The 19362-nt window shown below is 53.2% G+C and overlaps 1 protein-coding gene across 6 annotated transcripts in view; it reads left to right on the top strand.

Moving 5' to 3' along the window:
- The window catches only part of WNK2 (WNK lysine deficient protein kinase 2), a 102830-nt gene that overhangs the window by 34865 nt on the left and 48603 nt on the right, over positions 1-19362 (top strand). For 5 of the 6 annotated variants that reach the window (XM_055311175.1, XM_055311174.1, XM_055311173.1 and 2 more), the window contains exons 8-18: positions 2892-3094; positions 4223-4354; positions 4630-4821; positions 6025-6579; positions 8275-8568; positions 9024-9073; positions 9764-9932; positions 10031-10147; positions 10381-10551; positions 10752-10797; positions 11256-11375. In XM_055311175.1, the coding sequence (XP_055167150.1) occupies positions 2892-3094; positions 4223-4354; positions 4630-4821; positions 6025-6579; positions 8275-8568; positions 9024-9073; positions 9764-9932; positions 10031-10147; positions 10381-10551; positions 10752-10797; positions 11256-11375 (2049 nt within the window). The remainder of the gene's footprint in view (positions 1-2891; positions 3095-4222; positions 4355-4629; positions 4822-6024; positions 6580-8274; positions 8569-9023; positions 9074-9763; positions 9933-10030; positions 10148-10380; positions 10552-10751; positions 10798-11255; positions 11376-19362) is intronic. The other variant, XM_055311171.1, reaches the window with a different exon arrangement.

The raw sequence follows: 19362 nt of genomic DNA, 5'->3' as shown, positions 1-19362 counted from the left end.
TCCAGGACCTCCCGTGCCCCAAGCCAGTGGGATGGAGCCGAGGATGTCCTGGCCTCCACCTGGTGGGGCGACCGGGCTGAGACACCACTGCCCTGGGGCCGCAGGTGGCTGCGGTTTGGTGTTCTCAGCCGGGACCTTTGCCCCCATGAGTATCTGTCCCGATCCTCTCCCTGGTATTACCCAACCTCTGAAACCTTTACCACACTTCCCCGAATTCACCCATGGGTTGCTGGAATCCCTCTAAATCTCAGGATCCTGGAAGAGAGAATCTGGGCAGAGCAGTGTCTTGCCTGTGCCCTCAGTGATCTAAAAATGCAGCTGTGGGCTGAGGATCAGGACGTGGTGTTTCCTGTCCATTTTGCGAGTACGTGCCAAGTAGAGCTGAGCCTGCCCAGGCTGCTTTTTCAGGTTGTTCGTGTGGAAAGACCAAAATAGCCCGTTCAATTTATGTAATAGGCACATACTTCATTTATCATTAAAATTATAGCTAATGTTCTTCAAACTAGGCTGTTTAAATTCAAACCGGTGGCTGGCTGTCACTTGGAGGCAGTTTGTCGTTGGTTTCCTTCTGACCGGCTCAGGTTTGCCTTGAAGAGTAAAACCACTACATCATCTCTCCATTTTTTTGATAAACCAAAATATTAATTAATGAGCATAAATTCTGTAGGAAAAAGCTTTTCTCATGCTGCACCACTTCACGCTTTAAACACCTGACCATGGGGAACAGTTTGCAGGCAGGAATGGAGAGACCACCTTGACCCAGAGCACACTGGCAGGAGTCAGGGGTCACTGCACACAGAGATCTGGGTTCAGTGTTGGGGGGGCATTTTCTCCGGACGTCCTCTTCCTGCCGCCTCAGCAGCTCTGTGAGCTTTGTGCAGCAGCCACCTGGTCAAGGGGGCGTTTTACCTGTGATGTGAGATTCAGACAGTGGGAGAGGGTTCACGGCAGAGCCAGTGAGAGTTCCACTTGGGGGCTGTTAACTGCCACTCGGTGGTAACTTTAGAGATAATGTGCACTTGTGATCATTCACACACACGCGTATGCATATGTATACACAGCCCACACATGTGCACCTAGTGCACGTGCACACCTCCCTCTGTGTCTCTATCCCACAACCCACCACACCCTCACACACGGTCCTGACCCCCTGCGTGTCCTCACCCCTTCCCTGCGCGTCTTCAGCCCCCACATGCACATCCTCACCCCCACATACGTGCTCTCACCCCTCCCTGTGCTCCCTCACCTCCCTCCTCATGCACCCTCATCCCCTCCCCGCGTGCCGTCACCCCCCGCATGCTTGCCCTCACCCCCCTTCGCGTGTCCTCGCCCCCTTGGCTGTCCCGCTGGCCAGTGTGCGCGGATGGCCTGAAAACTGTGTCAGGACAGTGGCATGCCAGGGCTCCAGCCTCATTACCGTCCCTGGAACTTGGGACTGGGCTTAAGTGACAGGATGAGTGATGGGCGGGCAGACACACTTGCAGGGTCAGAAGGGACAGCAAACATCCTGGGTAGGATTCTCCCAGCCCTGGTCGTGAGCTCCTGCCTCAGCCTGGACCGAGCTCAGCCAGAGGGTTGGGTCCACCAGTGACCCAGTGGAGCATTTTGTCAAGGGCTTTAAAGATGGTTTTTTAATTTTCAATTTTACTTATTTATTCTTAGCATGTTGGAGGGGATGGGGCAGAGGGAGGCAGAGGGGATCCCAAGCAGAGCAGGACAGGGGACTTGACCCCACGACCCTAAAATCTGACCTGAGCCAAAACCCAGGGCTGGATGCTCAAGTGACTGTGCCACCCTGGTGACCCTAAGGATGATTTAAAAAAAAAATATTTTACTTATTTATTCATGAGAGACACAGAGGCAGAGACACAGGCAGAGGGAGAAGCAGGCTCCCTACAGGGAGCCCATTGTAGGACTTGATCCCAGGACCCCGGGGTCATGCCTGAACTGAAGGTAGACACTAAACCACTGAGCCACTGGGCATCCCCCTAAGGATGATTTTTAAATTAATATTTAATTATAGAAGTAAACACATTACCTTTAAAATTTTTAAATGTTGTTTATATGGTTGGAGTCAGTTTATGTTAAATTTGCCAAGGTTTTACACATTTCTCTTTTTCTCACATACACTCTGTGTGTGTGTCTCTGGATGTCTCTGGGTCTCTGTGTATGTCTGTCTCTGCAGGTCTCTCTTTTTGTGTCTCTGTGCGTGTCTCTGTCTTTTTGTGTCGCCGTGTGTCTGTCTTTGTATCTCTCTGCATGTCTCTATTTCTGTTTTGGCATGTCTCTCTGTCTCTGCGTGTCTGTGTCTCTGTTTCTGCGTGTCTCTCTGTGTCTCTGTCTCTGCATGTCTCTGTGTCTCTGTCTTTGTGTCTCTGTCTCTGCGTGTCTCCCTCTGTTTCTGTGTGGAATCCACCACCAGCTGCCCCATGACAGGCAGGGCGGCCGTTGGGTTGGCTCTGGGCCTGTGGCATTCTCATGCCCTCTGGGTTGGAGGGTGTGCCCGGATCAGCCCTAGAGCAGTATCCTGACATCAAGGCAGCAGGATGGTGCCAGCACCCTGGAAGTGCCACAGGGCGATGCTCCAGCTGCGGGGGAGGTTGGGTGGGGTAGGGAGGTGGGGGGGGGGCGCTGGGCTCTGTGGCGCCCATGGGGGACTGCCCAGATGTTAGGCAGTGTTTGGGGGGGGTGCCAAGGCATCTCTGGGTGCGTTCCAGCCCCATCCCCCTCACCGTCCTGGGGCCTGTGGTCTGCACATGCAGTTACTACTCAGGTGGCTGGGGACCCTCACTGCGTTGGGGTTCACAGAAGCCCATGGGCATTCCCGGAGAGTTGCGTGGGGTGTCCCCCACATAGGGTGTCCCCCCTGAGCCTGCTCTGGTTCTCCCCAGCGGACAGCACCCTCGACAGCGGACAGGGCTCCACCGTGTACTCAGACTCGCAGAGCAGCCAGCACAGTGTGGTGCTGGGCTCCTTGGCAGACGCGGCACCGGCCCCGGCCCAGTGCGTGTGCAGCACGCCCGTGAGCGTTGGTGATGGCCCTGTCCTGCCCTACAGCCTGCCCCCTTTGGGGACCTACCAGCAGCCAGCCACGGTGAGTCAGCCTGCCCCCTCGTGTCCCAGACCCCGTCCCTGGGGCCCCACCATGTCCCTGGGGCCGGTGGGAAGTCGAGTACCAGCCACATTGAGGCCTCAGGTCCCTGAGCTGCTGACCCCAGCTGGTCCTGGGGTGCGGCCCCTTTGGCTCAGCAGTTTCAGATGAACGGGGAGCATACGGTGTGCCCACCTGCACCAAGCGGTGGCAGCTTTGCTCGTTCCCAGCCCCAGGATACTGGAGGGCCTTCCCAGTTGGCGTGGACGGCTGGGCCCCCAGCCTGACGCCCTCCCCGGTTCAGACCTGCTCCCTCCCGGTCTTTCCCGGGAAACCTCAAAAAGCTGTTTTGTCTGTAGAGGGTCCAGTCTGTATCTACAGGGTCAGGATTCTTTTTTTTTTTTTTTTAAGATTTTATTTATTTATTCATGAGGGAGAGAGAGGCAGAGAGACACAGGCAGAGGGAGAAGCAGGCTCCATGAAGGGAGCCAAACGTGGGACTTGATCCTGGGTCTCCAGGATCAGGCCCTGGGCTGAAGTGGTGCTAAACCGCTGAGCCACCAGGGCTGCCCCAGGTCAGGATTCTTGATAACAGAACCCAACATTATTACCCCTAAAAGTGGCCATGTTATCGGCTGTCTTTGTTAGTACCAAACATCCAGCATTCAGTCCTCAGACTCCCTCCTGGGTCATGTGCGTGCTGCCTCTGGCGGTGAGGATGCCTGTCTGCCACCCATTGTCCTGCTGGCCATGCCGCTGGAGGTGGCAGCTCCGTTTGTGACATGTCTCCATACACGGGTCTTACCCGGTCCTATAGATGGGAAGCAAGCGCCACGTCCTGAGTGTCTGTCCCTGGTGCTGCAAAGCCCCTTAGGATGTTTTTTTTTTTCTTCTCCCGATTGCATAATATTCCATGGAGCTGAAGTTCCAGAACATTCCTTGCTTGGAGTAGTGGCCATCCTCAGCTTAGGGGCCCCCACTTCTCATCTCTGCCAAGCTCTGTGCCCAGGAAGGAGTCCCCGGAGGGGTGACAGGCCTAGGGAGTGAGGGTTGAGCCCCTGCAGCCATGGTGTGGCTGCAGGAGGGGCACCTGGGGCAACTAGTGAGTGTGGCCCTTGGTGCTCCCTGCAGCCGGGCCTGTCTGTGGCCTCTGTCCCGGCCTCCACCCACCCTCCGCTCCCGCAGCAGCATTTCCCGGAGCCGGCCATAAGCTTTGCCCCCGTGCCGACCGGCCCAGGCCAGCCTGTGCCCCCTGGCCACCAGGTGAGTACAGGCTGCCCCTGCCTGCCGCCTCATGGGTACTCTTCCTCGTGCCCGGCCTGGTGGTGGCAAGGTCTGCTGGCCCAGGGCCTGGGGTGCAGGTGGGAGTTCACAGGGGGTTCACAGATCCACAGCATGTAGAGGGCCCTTGCATGCACAGATCTGCATGTTGGGTCCACCTTGGGTGTTTGTGTGTGTGAGTTAGTTTTCCCTGACCCGGCGGGGGTGGGGGTGTCTCAGCAGGACGGTGGTCTAAGAGAAGACCCCTCTCTCCCCAGCCGCCTCCGCTGGCCCAGTCAGCGCCCCTGCCCCCTGTCCTGGCCCCGCCGCCAGTCGGCCCTCTCCAGCCGGTGCCCTCCCACCTGCCTCCCTACCTAGCTCCAACGTCCCAGGTGGTAGCCCCCGCTCAGCTGAAGCCCCTCCAGATGCCGCCTGCACCTCTGCAGCCGCTGCCTCAAGTGCCTGCTCAGGTAAGGCCCCCCCCACCAACCCCTTGCCTCCGCCCCCACTCTGGCGGTCACTCTGTCTTCTGGGCTATAAGGGCTCGTGGGTTGTGGGGACAAGAACACTACCTGGGGGTAGGTGGCCATGCCTTTGGCGTCTTTCCCGAGCCTTTGGCGTCTTTCCCAAGCATGTCCAGGTCAGGGACAGGTTTGGTCCAGGGTCAGGGCCAGTGGAGCCAGGGAGGAGCCCAAAGCTATGGCTGCTGTCTGTGCTGTGCCCGCCATGCTCCTGGGGAGCCCAGGGCCTCTGTGACCAGTGACATTGGATGGCACGTGATGCCCAGGTGCTGTTACCCAGGCTAATGCCATCGATGGCTTATTCCCCATGGGTCTATCACATCGTGTTGGTGGGACTCGGCCGGGAAGCGCCGCCTCATGATGAAGATGTGAGTGTCCCTGCAGTTTGTGGATACAGTGTGGACGCATATTTCTTGTCACCATCCTCGTCCTCAGCTTAGCCATGTTGGGGTTGTTTTTGGTGTTGAGTTAAATGGCTGTTCGCTGTCCGGAGGTAGAGGCATTCCAGCACACGGAGGTTGGTGTGCCTACTCCAGCTGCTTTATAATCGTGCTAAGGCGTGTATTACATGATGCTGCTCGAGCGCTGGCCACAGGAAAGGTTTAGGAGAATCACTGCAGGATCTGAAATGATGGAGGTGCTCTCTCCAGGAAGTCAGATACTGGGTGTCTCTGGCAAGGATGACCAGACGTAGAAGGTTCCAGAGCTTTGCTGCAGGAAGAGGCCTGCTCCCCAGGCCCCACAGCACAGGGGCGCTGCCTCAGCATGTGGGCACTGGGAGACGCACATTCCCTGAGACGGCCTGCCACGGAATTTGGATCACAGGGGTGGGGAATCAGGCAAAGTGCTTTCAGATCTTCAGGCCAGTTTGGCAGCTCTGACCATCCTGATTCTCTGAATGAAAGTGTGTGGAAGCCGCAAAGCTGGCGGTCACTGCTCTGAGCACGGACCAGAGCTGCCCGCTGTTCTTGCAGCTACCCACGGGGACCGGGCGGGGGCATGGCATGGGCTTCCCATGGCACCAAAGGGGGCCCCCCTGGGCCTGTTTACATTGGGTCTGTGGTTGGGTTTCTTCCCGAGGCAGCTACCCTGTGGTGCAGGCGGCCAGGCCCTGCAGCCCTGGTGACTCCGAGGTGCTCCCATGTCTTTCAGGTGCCTCCGCTCCCTGTGGGGCCCCCCATCGCACCCCTGGCCTCCCTCGACAGCCTCCCTGCAGCTCTCCCCGACCTGCCGGCCGCTGGGGGGCCCACCGTGCCCGCCCCCTCTCAGTATTTCTCTCCCGCCGTCATCTTGCCAAGCCTTCCACTCAGCGCCGCCACTGCCCCCCTGCCCACGTCCCCAGCGTTGCCTCTGCAGGCAATCAAGCTGCCCCACCCCCCTGGGGCACCGCTGGCCATGCCATGCCGGACCATTGTGCCAAATGTGGCTGCCACCGCCACTGCCATCCCTCTGCTGGCCGTGGCCCCGCAGGGTGTGGCCGCCCTGTCCCTTCACCCGGCCGCCGTGGCCCAGCTTCCGGCCCAGCCTGTGTACCCGGCAGCCTTCCCGCAGATGGTGCCTAGTGACGTCCCACCATCTCCCCTCCACGTAGCGCAGAGCGTGCGGGCGGCCCCTCCACAGCCAGCGCCTTCCACGCTGCAGCAGCCCCACCAGTCAAGCGTTGCGCGTCTTCCTGAGCAGGCTGCTCCAGCGGGGGCGGGAAGCCAGGTAATCCACCTGCCCCTGGGGTGCACCCTCCAGGTGGAGGGGGGTGGGGTGAGGGGAGTTGGGGGGGCATCTCTAGTATCTAACTTGGGAATGAGGTTCTGGGGGCAGATGGGGGGGTGAACAGGTGGTTCTGTTTCTTGGCCCTGGCTTCTGTGTGCAGGGTGTCTGCCGGGCAGGGCCTCATGGTACCTGCCCTCCTCCCCTGGGTGGGGCTGGCAGTTGTGGTGTGGTGGTGTCAGCTCTAGCATGGGTGGGGGGGCCTCCTAAGGGAGAGACGAGGGAGGGGCTCACCACTCCCCCAACAGCCAAGGACAGTGTCCAGGGTCAGGTGGGGACCTCAGGCAGCATGCCACACTGACAGGGAGGGATGTAGGGATACATGCCTGAGGCCCCACATGTGAACCCCCACCTGTGTTTTGGAGCTCCAGGGCTGTTGGCCAGCCTCATGTGAGGAGGGGAGCCAGAGTGGGGGCCTCTCCCCTAGGAGCCCCCTTTTGTAGCCTGTTTCCCAGGGGCCTCTCCTCTGGAGCCCCCGTTTGGCTCTAAGCCTCAGCGCTGTGTACTCGTAGTGAGCTCTTTGCCTTCTAAGCTCTCCTGTGTGGTAGGGTCCAAAGCCCCTTCGTCTTCATGGTGGAGACCCACCCCAGAGTGTGTGGAGGCCCTAGGGGTCATCCTGTGCCTGCTCCTGTCTGGTCCACATCCCCAGAGCACACGGACTTTCAACATCTGATTCCAGAAAGGATCTGTTCTTGGAGGAGGAGGGTAGTTTTGTTCGATGGCAAGATGGGCTGTTGTACCATCAGGTTTGCGGTGGTGCCGCAGTCTGGAGCCCTACTGAGCCAATGCCTGCTGGTCCGTGACCTGGGGTGACGCCTACTCATGGGTCAGGGCTGTTTCAGGAAAGCCAAGGCCACGCGGAGGCCTGGGGTCTGCACTGGGAGCTTGCTCAGCTGGTGGCTGAAGAAGGTGCTGCGTGTATAGAGGTTGTCGGCCTGGCCTAGTGGCAGGCTCCCCACTCTCTACAGCCTGTTGACGGGCTGGGCTGGCCGCCTCATGGGCTTCCCAATGCTGAGAGCAAAACTCCCCTGAAAACAAAGCTGGGGTCCTTCCAGCAGAACAGTGCCCACCCAGCGGTGGCTTTTGTATCTGACCACATGCACCACGTAGCTGATCTGTCCTATACTCGTGGGGCCAGTGGCGGGCCTTCCCGTCCCTGACTGTGTCCCTGAGGTTGGCGGGATGGAGGCTCCCAGCAGGAGCTTTTAAAGGGGAGGCCGTGAGGAGTCCAGCCCACCTCCAGAGCTGCCCACCGAAGGCCAGCGTCCCTGGTTCCTCTTGCGTGTGGCTGACCGTGTGGGCGAGGTGCTAGCGCATGGGGCTGCCCCAGGGAGCCATGTTCAGTGCTAAGTATGTGCCATCCTTAGAGCTTCAGATGGATTAAACTGAGGGATCATAAGTGAGATGTGGATTGAGGTTTGATTCTGCACACAGGGACCTGAGAGTCCCCATTCTTAGTGGTTTCTGCTAAATCTGTGTGCTAACGTGCTGAGGCTATGCTGGACCGGCGAGGACAGCTGTTACCCCCACCCTGGGTGCTCACCCACCTGCATGGGGAAGCACCTGCCTTGCTCCAGGACCCTGTGGCAGAGGCATGGCTGGCCCTCCAACCTGCATCCCTGCCTCCTGTGCCCCCAGATCCTGCTTGGCCACCCACCTCCGTATGCTGTGGATGTCAATGCCCAGGTCCCCACTGTGCCCGTACCTGCTGCCATCCTCTCCCCACCTCTGCCGGAAGTGTTGCCGCCTGTGGTCCCCGAGCTGCCTCAGCTCCCCAGCTCCCTGGCCCCTGCAGTGGCCGCAGCTTCTCAGAGCTTGCCCGTCCAGACCGCCGCACTCCTGCCGCCTGCTGCCCATGTGCCACCACCCACCGGACCTGGGATCACCAGCCCCTGCCCGGCCGTGCAGCTAACAGTGGAGTCGGCCTCAGAGGTGTGTGTTCCTGCCTTCAGGGCTTGGCCCTGGTGCCTCGCCCTGACCCCCACCCCAGCATCCCAGTGGTCCCCTACTTGGTGGTATTAGGTCTCAGCTAAGGAAAGTGTGCCCTGTGGCAGCTGTTCTAACCCTAGCCCTCCTCCGCTGTCCCTGTACACTGCACTTTCCTTGGACACTTCTGCCAGAAAGCATGGTGGTGACCTGTGGAATTGCGGGGCCTTGCCTCGAGGATGGGGGCAGGCCCGCTGCTCCTCTACTGGGAAGATCAGAGTGGGTCAGCGTGTAGGCCAAGGGGAGGCCTAGCTTTTAGCAACCGCACGGGAGAAAACCCTTACACCTGCTACCTCTCGTGGTCAGCTCCCTGGGTGGGGAGGTGGGAGGGGCCGGCCAGGAGCAGGTGCGCCATGGGGGGCCCGGTGTGACCCGTCCTCCCATCCGTGGTTTTGTTTCAGGAGCAGGCCTCCCAGGACAAGCAGCTCGGGCCCCCGCAGAGCTGCGAGAGGTAAGGGCCCAGTTGGCCCGTCGGGTGGAGGGGGCAGCCACGGCCTCACACGGATCTCTCTCGAGAGTCAGGGTTTCTTGCGATGTCACCCGTTCCCAGCTGGACATGGTGGAGCCGTCTGGGTTGTCTGGGCCTCTGTCCATACTCGGCCTGGTTGTCACATGCTCTGTGTGCGTCCTGCATCCTGGTGCCTGTGGTGCCCAGGATGTTCTAGAAGGGAGAGGCAGTGGCTCGCCCCCCAGCCCCATGCTCCCGGTCACAGAACATGTCCCATTGGGCGGGGACTGGACACACGGAGTGGCCGTGTGACCTGGTGCACTAGCACCAGACTCAGTGCTCTGCAAACCCCTCAGACCCTGCGGTCCTCCCAGGTGGTTGTCACATTCCTGTTGCTGTTACACAGACAGGGAAACTGAGGCACGGGGGAGGATTTTCTTCATCCTGTTGTTTCCTGTGAACCAGTACAGCCTGAGTCGCAGGTCAAGGGTCAGAGAGGACAGAGGTCCTGGGTCATATGGCCAATGCGTTCTCCACAACCCCAGCACCACCCTAGCCGGGTGGGACAGCAGGAGGAGGGGCTGGGGGCCCTGAAGGTGGGGTCTGGGCCAGCTTCACACCTGCCACATTTTCTGGCCCTTTCCATGTGTGGCTGGTGTGCAGGCTGCTGTCACATCCTGGGTTTTCACACAGCTACGGAGGTTCTGATGTCCCCTCTGGAAGAGAGATGAGTGACAGCTGCGAGGGAACGTTTGGCAGTGGGAGGCTAGAAGGCAAGGCCGCCCGGAAACATCACCGCCGGTCCACGCGTGCCCGCTCTCGCCAGGAGAGAGCCAGCCGCCCGCGGCTCACCATCCTGAATGTGAGTGGCCACATGTGGCCTGAATGTGAGGGTGGGCCCAAGGGTGCAGGGCTTCCCAACCGCGGCCCACGGTGGCCTCACCACCCGGGTGCCCGTAGGTGTGCAACACAGGCGACAAGATGGTGGAGTGCCAGCTGGAGACACACAACCACAAGATGGTCACGTTCAAGTTCGACCTGGACGGGGACGCGCCCGACGAGATCGCCACCTACATGGTGAGGCCTGGTGTCTTCCTGGGGTGGGCAGGGCTGTCTCCTTGGCTCCATGGGCCCCACAGTGGCCACCTGCTGTGGGTGGTGCCCATCACCTGGAGGGTGACCTCTGTCAGCCGCCCCCTGCCCCAGCTGGGTCTTCCATGAGCCAAGTGCCAAGTAGAGCGAAGGAGAGACATCAGGGAAGGCCAATGGCCCGTGGTGTGCCCCCAGCAGGGCTGTCTGTGCCATTGCAGGTGGAGCACGATTTCATCCTGCAGGCTGAGCGGGAGACGTTCATTGAACAGATGAAAGACGTCATGGATAAGGCAGAGGACATGCTCAGCGAGGACACGGACATTGACCGCGGCTCTGACCCTGGGACCAGCCCACCATACCTCAGCACCTGCACCCTGGGCGCTGGGGAGGTGCGTCCTGGGGGTGGGATCCTGGGAGGGCCGGGGCATGTGGCCACCTGGGGCCCCCAAGTGCAGGGTGAGGGGCAGGGTGGGGGGGCGCCTTCAGCTTAACGGGAGAGGCCCCCTGGGGTGTTTTGAGGCTATGCTGCCTCTGAAGCAAACTCTTGTGTCATGTGGTCTGCTGATTCCTGACCCTCTACCTCTGCCAGGAGAGCCACCAGTCCCAGGCCAACGCCCCTGTGTATCAGCAGAACGGTACGTCTGCCTTCTGGGTCCATCTGCCCTCCGGAGGAGGCACTTCCACCTCACTCCTTCTGCCTTTTAGCGGGTGTTTATTAAGACCCACCTGAGCATGTCATCCGGGTTGGGCCATCAGAGGGCGAGTGCTGTGGTGTGTGCTGAGCATCTCCCTGGGAGTGGGTAGGCTGACCTGAGGGACCGGGTCTGGTGCTGGTGGGGACTGAGTGCCATGTGGTCTCGCCACTGCCACCTGTTGCCCAGCTGGTGTTCCCCCTTCATCAAGGCACTGCAGGTGCCCTGGGAACTGAGCCCATGTTGTGGGTGTCATGCGAGCCCAAGACTGCCTGCACATGGCCCCCGTGGGGTGAGCTCCCAGTGCCCTGATGACAGGTGCGGTGCAGTTGGGGAGGGGTCCCACTGGCCTCAGGAGAAGTTTATAGGGTCCCTTCCACCCTCTGTGTCCTGCTCCGTAGTCCTGCACACAGGCAAGAGGTGGTTCATCATCTGTCCGGTGGCCGAGCACCCTGCAGTGGAGGTTCCTGAGTCCTCGCCCCCACTTCCTCCAAGCTCTGTGCAGCCAGAAGCCAGCCAAGGTAGGAGCCACTGTGAGTTCCCAGCCCTTGTCCCTGTAGTGTGGTGTGCTGACTCAGTCAGCTCCTGTCACCCCGAGGCCCCAAGCAGCCTGGCAACCACACTCCACCTGGTGAGCCCAGCCAGGGAGGCTCTCAGGCTTGAGCCCATCCTTACCTTCATGGTGCACGACACAGGTGACACCCTTGGGCTGCTTAGGTGCAGACTGAGGGCTCTGGCCTCACCCTCTGTACCCAGTGTACCCCACTTCTCACCCCCCTCTATGCAACCTACCCTCAGGGAGTGCTCCTTCTTGCTTCTCTTGTCCTGGGGGTAGGGTGTGTAAGACCCTTCCAGGACTCAGACTCTCTCATTTTAAATCATCCTCAAGGAAATCTGCCTGATAGTGAATTGCCCCCCCCCCCCCATCTGGACCTGTGTCAGCAAGCTTGCCCTTGGGGCTGTCGTTAAATCCTGATTTTTTGGTCCCTTGGGAGGTTGAAAATAGTCATTTGAACAGATTTTAGGTTTAATTCCTCGTAAGCTGGCAGGAAAACAGGAAGAAGTTGCCAATTATGTAACTTGACCTAACTTAATGAATGGCTCATGCATGAAAAATAGTTGTAAATCATCTTTCATTTCGTACCGTGTGTTCCCAGCGACGTCCATCATACTTTTGGAGGTTTGTTCCCGTAGGGAAAAGGTCAGCTTGATAACGAAATCCCCAAGGAGCCATAAACAGACCTGGTAACCTGAGATAAAGGGTCTGGCCCATGCCTTGTGAAGGATCAGGGGAGCAACAGCATTGTCTGCAGTGGCTCAGCTTTAAAATAAGAATATGCTCACCTACTACTTCTTGATTTTTATGCATACACATCTAGTGACCTGTGGGGGGGGAGAAGAGCCCTCATAGAAATAAAGCTGAATTTCAGTGTGGTGCAGTGATTCATAGGACAGGCTGAAGTTAAGCCCTGGTTCCCTCATCTGTGCCCTGAGCTCAGGAAACCTTTGGAGCCAATTTCTTTATTTAAAAAAAAAAAAAAAAAGTGGCTACCCCCAGGGATGGCAGATCTGTTCATTGGGATGAACCATTCACAGAGGACAACCAGAGAAGTTGGATGCATTATAAAGATCGTCGGGTGGAAGGTATTTGGGCCTCTAAAGACTGTGCAGATCAGGCCAAGGTACAGGGCAGCGTGGGGATGCAGGGGCGCCCGGGCTGGCTCTGCTCCCCGGGAGGCCATGCCCATCTCTGCAGGGTGATTGAGAGGCTGGGCATAGAAACTTCCACCGCTCGGCAGGCTACAGGAAAGGGGCTGAATCATGCTGTGAAGCGACAAGCCAGGCAGAGAGAGGAGCCACCTCAGCACAGTGCCCGCGTTAAGGTGATCTCGGAGCAGGCACTCAGTCCTTTCTGCAGGAAGGCAGCACCATTCTGAAGCTTGCCATTGCATGGCTTTATGAACACGTATTTGACTCAGAGTAAAAAATAACTGGGCAGAGAGTCCTGGTTCTGGGTGAGAGGGTGTATGCATGCCACGCCGGCGCTTCACTCACGAAACCCACAGTGTGCTGGGGCCAGGGCAGGGTGCAGCTTTTGGAGATGTGAGAAGTGAGTAGCAACAGGAGAAGAGGGAAGTGTGCCAGAATTCCAGGGATTCCTGGGCTGGTGGTGAGCTTAGTGTTTCCCTCTGATGCCTTCTGGCCTGAGGTCAGGGCAGCATGAAGCCTAGGAGTGAGTCCTGGACTCAGACAGGGGAGCTCTAGCAGATGCCCACTGAGGAGGGAACTCCTAAAGCTCAGAGCATGTTGTGAGTCCCTTGCCACTCTCTACGTGCCCCAGCCCACCTACCATCCTGAGGGGTAGCAGCCGGGAGAGGAGCCAGCTTGGTGATAGGGGACAACCCTTCCCCCTGCTGGGTAGAGCCTGGGCTCAGCCGGTGCAGAACTAACACCCACTGCCTTTTCTCACTTTTTCTTCTGCCACTTGGCTCTGTTCCTCATAGTTGTGGGAGGAGGGGAAGGTCTCTCTCCAGGGAGTTGGGAGGGGATCACGGAGATCACGCAAAAGGAGGAGCTTGGGGAAGCAACAACATAGTGTCTTTGATGAACTCCCAGGCTCACCCCCACCTGTGCGTGTATGGATCTGATTCTTAGTAGCATATAATAAACAGAACTGAGTGTGGATAGATTGGCCCCTGAGTAGTACATGCCTGTTTCAGGTCAGGTTAGAGCTGCAGAGACACTGAGAACTCACCAGACATTGTAGCCTCAGGTCACAGAAGGTGGGTTGTAACTCACAGTGTGAACCCAAGCAGGTCGATTGCCTGCATCTCACCATAGGGTTTAAACAGACCTAGGGTCTCATTCAAAGCCCAGTCCAATCCAACTCAACCAGTGCAATCCAAATATTCACCAAATGAAAAACCATAAAAATGCCAACTTGCATTAGAAAAAGACAGCCAACCTTGACAATGATGAGATGAAATAGATGTTCGGATGGTCTCACAAAGACGTCAAGGAAACTTATAAACATGCTTCAACAAGCAGTCACAAATGTTCTTGAAACAAATGTTAAAGTGGAAAGTATTCGTGAAGAAATGGGATACAAAGAGGAGACGTGGGGCACCTGGGGGAGCTCCATCGGTGAAGTGTCTGCCTTTAGCTTAGGTCATGATCCCAGGGTCCTGGGATCAAGTCCCACCTTGGGCTCCATGCTCAGTGGGGAGTCTGCTTCTCCCAGTCCCTCCCCCCTACTTGGGATCTTTCTCTCATTCTCTCTCAAATAAATAAATAAAATCTTAAAAAAAAAAAGCATACATACAGAAGAGGAGACACATGGGAACTTGAAAAGTGAAAAATAAATGCCTGGAACTAATCAGAACTTAGAGAAAAATGAACAGAGTTTCATGGACTGTGGAATGGCAACAGAGGGCTAACATTTGTGGCATCAGTCCCAGAAGCAGAACAGAAAGCGTGCAGTGCTGAAAAAATAATTGAGGAAATAAGGTGGAAGACTTCCCAAGTTTGGTGAAAGACAAACTTACAGATTGAAGAAGCTGAATGAATCCCAAAAAGAATGAACCCAAAGAAATCTGTTATCTGGACACATCACACACTGCTGAGAAAGAAAGACAAAAATTGTGAAAGCCACCAGAGGGAAATGATGGGGGGCCTGGAGGGGAGTGGTGGTTAAATGACTGCGGATTTGTCACCAGAAACCATGGAGTCTGGGATGGAAGTGGCACAGCATTTCTGAAGTGTCAGGAAAAAAACCTGTCAACCCAAGAACCTGTTTTCAGAAGAAATATTCCTTGGAAATGAAACTGAAAAAAAAAATTTCAGGTAATGACAACAGCATTTGTCGCCAGTTACCAGCTCTAAAGGAAGAGCTGTCTGAGGATCTTGGTAAAGATATAATAGAAAAAAATAACTTAAACCGAAAGAAAGAAGAAACAGAATTTTTATTTTTTATTTTTTTTAATTTTTTTTAATTTATTTATGATAGTCACACACACACACACAGAGAGAGAGGCAGAGACACAGGCAGAGGGAGAAGCAGGCTCCGTGCACCGGGAGCCCGATGTGGGATTCGATCCCGGGTCTCCAGGATCGTGCCCTGGGCCAAAGGCAGGCGCCAAACCACTGCGCCACCCAGGGATCCCGAAACAGAATTTTTAAGAGAGAAACAGGGAACAAATTCCTAGACTTACATCGGAACATAACAGTAATTGAATTAAATGTAAATGGTTGTAGCACATCATTTAAAAGATAGACATTGTAAGAGTGGATGAAAAGAAAATCCAACCTAATTACCATCTATAAGAAACTTCAAATATAATGATATAGGTAAGTTTAAAGAAAAAGCATTGTGAAGATATCCCATGCAAACACCAGTCAAAAGATCACTGGGGTCCCTTTAATATCATACAAAATAGAGCAAAGAAAATTACCAGGAATAATTACCAGGAACAAAAACATTATAAAAAATGGGTAAGTTCCTAGAAACACATAATACCCCGAGACTGAATCGCAAAGAAAAAGAAAATCTGAATAGACCATTACAAGTAATGACATTGAATCTGTAATTTAAAAAGTCTGACCAGGGGTACCTGGGTGGCTCAGCGGTTGAGCATCTCCCTTCAGTTCAGCTTGTGATCCCGGGGTCCCAGGATTGAGTCCTGCATCAGGCTCCCCACAGGGAGCCTGCTTCTCCCTCTGCCTATGTCTCTGCCTGTCTCTCTGTGTGTTTCATGAGTAAATAAATAAAATCTTAAACAAACAGTCTGCCCCAAAACAAAAGTCCAGGACCAGAAGGCTTCTGGTGAATTCTACCAAATATTTTTTATTTTATCTATTTTTCTCACAAGGGAAATTTGTTTTTTTATTAAGAAAATAAAAACAAAATATAACCAAATGTCCACAGCTGAAGTTTTATGTAGAGAGCAATTTATATTGTAAATATAAGTAAGAATATAATAAGTATACGTATAAGTAAGAAATACTTATAAAAAAACAAAGTTTTCAAATCAGTTATTTATACCTCCACCTGAAGAAACCAGGAAAAGTACACCTGAATCTAATGTAACAGTGTATGTCAACAAGATTGGAATTAAAATAACTTTTTTGAGTGATACTCAATATTTTTATTTTTATTTTTATTTTTAAGAATTTTATTTTGATGACCTGGTGCTCATCACAAGTACACCCCTTAATCCCCATCACTGACTCCACCCACCTTCTCTCTGGTACCAGCAATGTGTTCTCTGTAGGTTAGAGTCTGTTTCTTGGTTTGCTGTCCTTCTCTCTCTTTTTCCCTTTGCTCGTTTGTTTTGTTTCCCAAATTCCACATAGGAGTGGGATCATACAATATCTTGTTATATTCTCTAGCTCCACCTGTGTTATGGTGAATGGCAAGGTCTTCTTCTTTCTTCTTCTTCTTCTTTCTTTCTTTCTTCTTCTTCTTTCTTCTTCTTCCTTCTTCCTTTCTTCTTTCTTCTTCTTTCTTCTTTCTTTCTTCTTCTTTCTTCTTCTTCTTTCTTCTTTTCTTCTCCCTCATCCTTCTCCCTCCTCCTTCTCCCTCCTCCTCCTCCTCCTCCTTCTTTTTTTTTTAGTGGTTAATAGTCCATTGTGCATATGTGTGTGTGTGTATGTGTGTGTGTGTGTGTGTGTATTTCTTTGTCCCTTCATCAGCTGAGGGGCACTTGGGCTGCTTCCATAATTTGGCTTTTGTACCACTACTGCCATAAACACAGGGGTGCATGTATCCCTTTGAATTAGTATTTTTATATTCTTTGGGGTAAATACCCAATAGTGCAATTGCTGGGTCACAGGGTAGCCCTATTCTTAACTCTTTGAAGGACCTCCACACTGTTCTCTACAGTGGCTGCACCAGTTTGCATTCCCACCCACAGTGTAAGGGCATTCCCCATTCTCCACATCCTCTCCAATACTTTTTTTGTTGTTGTTAATTTTAGCCATTCTGACGGGTGTGATATGTCATTGTAGTTTTGTTTTGCATTTCCCTGGTGATCAGTGATGTTGAGCATTTTTTCATGTATCTGTTGACCACCTGTATGTCTTCTTTGGAGAAATGTCTATTCATGTCTTCTGCCCATTTCTTCACTGGATTATTTGGTTTTGGGGTGTTGAGTTTTATGAGTTCTTTGTAGATTTTGGATACTAGCCCTTTATCAGATGTGTCATTTGCAAATATCTTCTGCCAATTTGTAGGTTTCCTTTTAGTTTTGTTGACTTTTTCCTTTGCTGTGCAGGGGCTTTTTATTTTGATGAAGTCCCAGTAGTTCATTTTTGCTTCTGTTTCCTTTGCTGCAGGGGCCATATCTAGAAAAATGTTGCTTCAGGAGATGCCAGAGACATTACTGTCTGTGCTTCCTTCTGGGATTTTAATGGTTTCAGATCTCACATTTAGGTCTTTAATCCATTTTAAATTTATTTTTCTGCATGGTGTGAGAAAGTGATCCAGTTAACTTCTTTTCATGTAGCTGTCCAGTTTTCCCAACAGTTTGTTAGATTTCTTTCCCCCCATTGGATATTCTTTCCTGTTTTGTCAAAGATTAACTGTGTAATTGTGGGTTTATTTCTGGGTTTTCTATTCCGTTCTGTTGATCTATGTGTCTGTTTTTATGCCAGCAACCTACTGTTTTGATTATTACAGGTTAGTATTATAACTTGAAGTCTGGAATTGTGAGGCCTCCAGCTTTGCTTTTCTTTTTCAAGATTGCCTTGGTTATTCAGGGTCTTCTGTGGTTCCATACAAATTTTAGGATTGTTCATTCTGGTTCTGTGAAAAATGCTGTTGGTATTTTGATAGGGATTGCATTAAGTATGTAGATTGCTTTGGGTGATACAGACATACTAACAAAATTTTTCTACCAATTCATGACCATGGAATGTGTTTCCATTTCTTTGTGTTGTCTTCAGTTGCCTTCATCAGTGTTTCATAGTTTTCAGAGTATAAGTCTTTCCCCTCCTTGGTTAGGTTTATCCATAGGTACTATTAATGGCACAATTATAAAAGGGATCGATTCCATAATTTCTCTTTCTGCTGCTTCATTATTGTGGTATAGAAATGCAACAGATTTCTGTACGTTGATTTTGTATCCTGTGACTTTACTGAATGCATGTATCAGTTCTAGCAATTTTTTCGTGGAGTCTTTCAGGTTGAAAATTTGACTTCTTCCTTGCTGACTTGGATGCCTTTTATTTCTTGTTGTTGTCTGACTGCAGTGGCTAGGCCTTCCAATGCTGTGATGAGTAGAAGTCATGAGAGTAGACATGCTTGTCTTACTGCCGACCTTAGGGGAAAGGCTTTCAGTTTTTCCCTATTGAGGGTGATGTTAGCTGCAAATTTTTCTTTTTCTTTTTTTAAAGATTTATTTATTTATTTTAGAGCAAAAGAGGGGAGAGGGGCAAGGAGAGAGGAAGAGAATCTCTAGTAGATTCCTTGCTGAGTATGGAGTCTGTGGGGGCTTGATCTCAAGATCCTTAGATCATGACCTGAGCCAAAACCAGAAGTTGAATGCTTAACCAACAGCCACTCAAGCGTCCCAGCTGTAGATTTTTCATATATGGCCTTTATTATGTTGAGGCATGTTCCCTACAAACCTACTTCATTGAAGGTTTTTATCATGAATAGGTATTGTTTCACTGATCTGTTCTATTGTTTTGTTTTTTAGTTTCTATATCATATATTTCTGCTCTAATCTTTATTATCTCCCTTTTTCTGCTGGCTTTTGGCTTTGTTGTTCGTTTTCTAGCTCCTTTAGGTGTAAGGTTAGGTTGTTTATTTGAGATGTTTCCTGCTTGAGGGAGGCCTGTCTTGGAAGTATGTAGCACATTCTTCCCTCTTAGAACCGCTTTTGCTACATTCCAGAGGTTTTGGACTGATGTGCTCTGATCTGCTTGTGGAATGAGACTTGCCACCAATGTTGCCAGAACAGAGCCACTGCAAACTCCCAAGTTGGGAGATATGGTGGGTAGGGTTTTAGGTGAGTCTTCTAGGGGAGGGTACCCACTGTGCTGGGACTGAGACAAGTGTAACTGGGAAGTGCATTTTTTTCTGGAGAATGGTCGGGAGTAAGGCTTGGTATAAGCAAGTTAGGTGGTGAGTGTCAAGCTGCTCTGGTTCCCACAGGTGGCCCTGTGTTTTCCTGAGGAGCAGGGGAGAGAAATGGTGCTGGAGAGTTCCTCTGTTCCTAGAGTAGTCTGTCTGTGGGATAGGCTCTGAGGTGAGCACACAACCTCCCCACGGTGTGCCTGGGAACTGTTTAAATCCCTGTTTCCACATTGTATGTGTGCAGGTTGTTTGCCTGCCTTCTCTCAAAGAGCTGGGCTCTATCCTAGCCAAGACCACTGACCTTTAAAACAATGGGCTTTAAGCCCTGTTGGTTGCAAGAACTCATGAAATTTAGCCCCTTTCGCTTTCCAAGCCAATTACTATGGGATTCGTTTTCCTCATGTGCTCCGCTCTGTGCTGGTTTGTCTCTC

The sequence above is a fragment of the Nyctereutes procyonoides genome, unplaced genomic scaffold (genome assembly GCF_905146905.1).
Source record: "Nyctereutes procyonoides isolate TBG_1078 unplaced genomic scaffold, NYPRO_anot_genome, whole genome shotgun sequence".
Lineage (NCBI taxonomy): Eukaryota > Metazoa > Chordata > Mammalia > Carnivora > Canidae > Nyctereutes > Nyctereutes procyonoides.
Note: the sequence above shows the minus strand (reverse complement) of the source record. Positions and strands in the feature narration are given on the sequence as shown.